Source organism: Sinocyclocheilus anshuiensis, unplaced genomic scaffold, assembly GCF_001515605.1.
Source record: "Sinocyclocheilus anshuiensis isolate Anshui unplaced genomic scaffold, SAMN03320099.WGS_v1.1 scaffold676, whole genome shotgun sequence".
NCBI classification, from domain to species: Eukaryota; Metazoa; Chordata; class Actinopteri; order Cypriniformes; family Cyprinidae; genus Sinocyclocheilus; species Sinocyclocheilus anshuiensis.
Window position 1 is genome coordinate 2,868,784 of NW_015558579.1, and position 4,741 is coordinate 2,873,524.

Consider the following 4,741-nt stretch of genomic DNA (forward strand, 5'->3'; position numbering starts at 1 on the left):
CTGCCCCGCCACAGACTGCCTGCTTCAATGGGTGCTTGGAGCTTAGGGCAAATACCAGAAGAGCAGACTGCAAACCTTGCACCAAGAAAAGTAAGGTTTCTGAAAAGATGTATTTCAATATTGCATTCGCTGAATGACTCTAACAAAATGTGACCCTGGACCACAAAACCAGTCATCAGGGTCCATTTATTTTCAAAATGGAGATTTATACATCATCAGATTCCATCATTCCATTGATGTATGGTTTGTTAGGATCTGACAATATTTGACCGAGATACAACTATTTGAAAATCTGAGGGTGCAATAAAAAATCTAAATATTGAGAAAATTGCCTCTAAAGTTGTCCAATTGAAGTTCTTAGCAATGCATATTACTAATCAAAAATTAAGTTTTGATATATTTACGGTAGGAAATTTACAAAATATCTTCATGGAACATGCTCTTTACTTAATATCCTAATGATTTTTGGCATAAAAGAAAAATCGATAATTTTGACCCATGCAATGTATTTTTGGCTATTGCTACAAATATACCTGTGTGACTTATGACTGGTTTTGTGGTCCAGGGTCACATATGACCCTTTAATGCAGAATGCACGATATTGGATTTTTGCCGATATCCAGTATGCCGATATTTTTCAACTCTTTTTGGCTGATAGCCGATGCCGATATATTTCCTTTGGCTTGGAAACAACACCAAGTCTCTCCTGTGTGGAAATTATAAGCAAATTATTTGTAATTTTGGTTAGTTTTTAACAAGAACTTATTTGTTAGAATTAAATAAACAACAATGAAGTTATTTTATAATGACAGTACATTGAAGCTTTGAAAATAACTATAAATAAACTATATATCAATTGCTGCTTTTTTTTTCAGAAAAATGCAGTAGTAACCTTAACATTTTATTTTAAGATTTAACATTTGTAGATGATCTAAAGCAAAAGAGTTGTAAAAATTCAGAAAATATTTTAGAGCTCATAATTTGTTTAAAATAATAAAACATATTACACATGAATGAATAAATGAGTATAGGCTATATCAAATTATTTAATTTACAAGTGTCATGTTTGTGATTTTTTTTTTATTCATGTAAGCTATAGCTTCTGACCTGGCATTCTGTATGTGCATTCTCAGTTTAAATGCAGCGATCCAAAGCAGTGAACCTAATCATCATTCAGGCAAAACTTTGCTTCAAAAATGAATCACACTGTTGACATGATCTAATCACTAGCACACCCTGAGCACATGTGAGTTAACGTATTACTCTTATCGGCAAGACATATCGGCATATTTTTTTCATATCGGGCTGATGCCGATATGTACATTTAAAGCCATTATCGGCCGATTCCGATATCGGTCCGATAATATCGTGCATCCCTACTTTAATGTATTTGGTTAGTTTGTTATATAATCGATGCTCTTTCTCTTTTGCCACCAGAAATGGCAGGAGGCTTCAAACAGAGGGGCTGCCATACTCAGCTATTTAGGGGAGCAAGTCCCTCTAATTTATTGTCTGGAGACAGAGCCACAACAAGGGGAGGAGGAGCAAAAGGTTGAGCAACGTCTCCTGCATCCTCTGGAGTGCTTCCTTTTTGGAGAGGACCCTTGTGTCGGCCTGGAGAAGCTACAGCAATACAACAGCAGCTCATCAGCTCAGCAATGTGGACGTGTCTTTAAAGAGGGCGAGACCGTCTACTCCTGCAGGTTAGACCAGAGCCCCTTTGATAATATATGCAGTCATGACTCATCAACTCCTTTAGGAGAACATCAGCAAGACTGATTGATGAGGCAGCATCTCAGTGCAGCCTTGTCAGTGGATAATGCACATTTCATTTATTCAAGTAATTTGAGTGTATTAGTCAAACTGAGGTAATACTGTGTAAATAAATGTTCATGTCTTTGCTAGCATATTATGTACTGTATTTACTATCAGTGAAAAATTTGGACACGAATGAATGTAGGTTTCTCGTGAACACGATTAAAAGGTTTAGAAGATGTTTTTTTTTTTATTAGTTGATTAATTTATTTCATTCGTTCGTTCATTCATTCATTCATTCGTTTAATCTTTTTAACCCCAAATATTTTAAAAACTAATGCCACCAACATTACGTAATAGCATTAAAGGAATAATTGATTAAGTTATTCCATATTATATAGTAAAACAAACAAATAATATAGAAATAAATGAATGAATGAAAAAATATTATTACATTTTAACGTTTTACCATTTAGGGTTTAAAATTATCTATCTATCTATCTATCTATCTTAAATCTTTATTTTTCTCTCTCTCTCTCTCTCTCTCTATATATATATATATATATATATAGAAATAACTTTACTGTTATTATAACTTATCTGTTATTATAAATGGCAGAAAATGGTAATAATAAAGAATGTGTAAGTGTGTCCAAATCTTGTTTTTATATATGCATTTATTTATTTATTTTTGCCTGGAAGTATATATCAACACAACACCATTCACCATACTTCTATGAAGTTCTTATGCTGAATTCTTATATGTATTTCCAGGGATTGTGCAATAGATCCCACCTGTGTACTCTGCATAGAATGCTTCCAGAAGAGTGTGCACAAAAGTCATCGCTACAAGGTACATGCACTCTTAATAATAATTTGTTTTCTTTCTAAATCATTTGTTTTTCCTTTCCCAAAATCTCAACCTTGTTCTACAAGTTTTTATTTGATTTTTTTTTTTTTTTTTTTAATGTTTCCACCATCGAAGGTATTATTATTTTTATTACTGTATATTATTTATTTATTCTTACAATTTGCATTGCTACCGTAGATGCATGCCTCAGCAGGAGGAGGTTTCTGCGACTGCGGAGATTTGGAGGCTTGATAAACAAACTTTTATTTTGCATGTGATTAATCATTTGACAGCACTAAATCATTTGACATTTCGAAACACTTTTGATTTTTTTCCCTTTTTTTTTCTGTGAAACTCAAAAGGAGATGTTTAGCAAAATGTCCAAGTTGCTCTTTTTCATATAGTGCAAGTGAAGGGGACTGGAGCTGTCTAGCTCAATAAACAAAAATAAAGGGATCTTAAAAGTAGTCAACACGACTCATGCACTATATCCTTTTTTTTTTCACCTGGGATCACTGAAAATCTGCTCATCTGCAGTAGCACATAAATTTCATTCACAAGCACATACACTGCCGTTCAAAAGTTTGGGATCAGTAAGATTTTAAAGGGGTCATATGATGCGATTTCAATTTTTCCTTTCTCTTTGGAGTGTTACAAGCTATATTATTTATTTATTCTTACAATTTGCATTGCTACCGTAGATGCATGCCTCAGCAGGAGGAGGTTTCTGCGACTGCGGAGATTTGGAGGCTTAGAAGAGCGGACCCTGCTGCTCCCAACACGACTCTGGCACTTCAGTTACTATGGAAACGGTACAGTTTATTTTCTCTTATCGATGCTAAGATTTTTTTTCCATGAACACTATTGTTGAACTAACTTCCTGCCTTGAGGTCAGAGGAGCCGTTCTGTCCGTGCGTTTGCTAAACGCAACCCTCCCTCTGTGGGAAAACACAAAGTGTGTGGGAAAGTGACACGCAGCAGGCCTGTGATGCAAAAACAGCTGGAAAAAAATGCAGGGACCGCAGGAGTAGAAGAAAAAAGTAAAGTCTTTTAGTAAGAGGGTTTGTTGTACAAGGAAATGAATGTACGAAATAGTTAGAAAGAATGAAAGACTATCAGTTGTAAATTTTGGGTGTTGAAGGGCATATTAATTAATCTAAATCCCAGTATTTCATGAAGAGCGAGGATGTACTGATATCGGCAGATTTCTTGCTGTGTGCCTGGATTTTGGCCTGGAAAGCAGATGGTCTGCTTCAGTGTTCTGATAACTCAATAGATCCACCGTGATTAGATCAGGCTCCAGATCCGCACTCACTCATGGCCACTTACAGTGTCCTCACCTTTGTCGGAAAACAGCAGGTGCCTTTTTGTGTTTGACACCCTCTGGCGAGATCTAAACATTCACATAATGAACATGACAGATGGACATTTCAACCAAATTAGCAAACATCATATCCTGCTCAAAGGGCCTGTCGTGTTTTGTTATCTTTTTGCTGCATGTACAGTCAAATTAAGCTCTTTTGGTAGCTAGTCACTATTTTTGGCGTGACTGGCTTTTAGGAGATGTTACAGATTGTGATCTTCTGGTGGAGTTGAGGAAATTGAGGATATTTAGTTATGCAGTAGACCTTTGGGAGCTTGCATTCTGCCAAATAACAAACAAATGTACATGTGAGAATAAACAGCAGTGAGTTCTTGTGAGGTTGTGTTTTTGTGCTCATCTCTATGCAAGCCTACTCTCCCTAAAATAATAATAATATATATAAATGCACACACATACAGCATATATTTTGAAAATATGTACATGTATATATTTATATTCATATAATTAATATCATATATAAATATATTTAATATATAAACGTAACATATTTTTCTTAAATATTTACATGCATGTGTGTGTATTTATATATACATAATAAATATACACATTACACACACAGAGGCAACCACGCCTACCTAAAACGGCTCATTCTAACACCCCCCACATATCTACGTCATGATATGGGAAGATTTGCATAAAGCGGCCCAAATGTTCACGCAAAGAAAGAAGGCGTAACTTTTCGCTGTAGTATTGTTGTTGCCGCTGCCATGTCGTGAAGGCGCTGTGTGTTTTGTTGTGCAAGCGAAAATACT

The 4,741-nt window shown here is 35.3% G+C and overlaps 2 protein-coding genes across 4 annotated transcripts in view; both read left to right on the forward strand.

Annotated features, from left to right (window-relative positions):
- Window positions 1–3,412, forward strand: part of LOC107679783 (E3 ubiquitin-protein ligase UBR1-like) — an 8,840-nt gene extending 5,428 nt beyond the window's left edge. Inside the window, exons 3-5 of the mRNA XM_016475433.1 lie at window positions 2,530–2,608; window positions 2,804–2,851; window positions 3,355–3,412. Coding sequence (XP_016330919.1) covers window positions 2,530–2,608; window positions 2,804–2,851; window positions 3,355–3,360 — 133 coding nt within the window. The 3' untranslated portion in view covers window positions 3,361–3,412. The remainder of the gene's footprint in view (window positions 1–2,529; window positions 2,609–2,803; window positions 2,852–3,354) is intronic.
- The window catches only part of LOC107679782 (E3 ubiquitin-protein ligase UBR1-like), a 47,615-nt gene continuing 46,209 nt past the window's right edge, over window positions 3,336–4,741 (forward strand). For all 3 annotated transcript variants that reach the window (XM_016475429.1, XM_016475432.1, XM_016475430.1), the window contains exon 1: window positions 3,336–3,417. In XM_016475429.1, coding sequence (XP_016330915.1) covers window positions 3,409–3,417 — 9 coding nt within the window. In that variant the 5' untranslated portion in view covers window positions 3,336–3,408. The remainder of the gene's footprint in view (window positions 3,418–4,741) is intronic.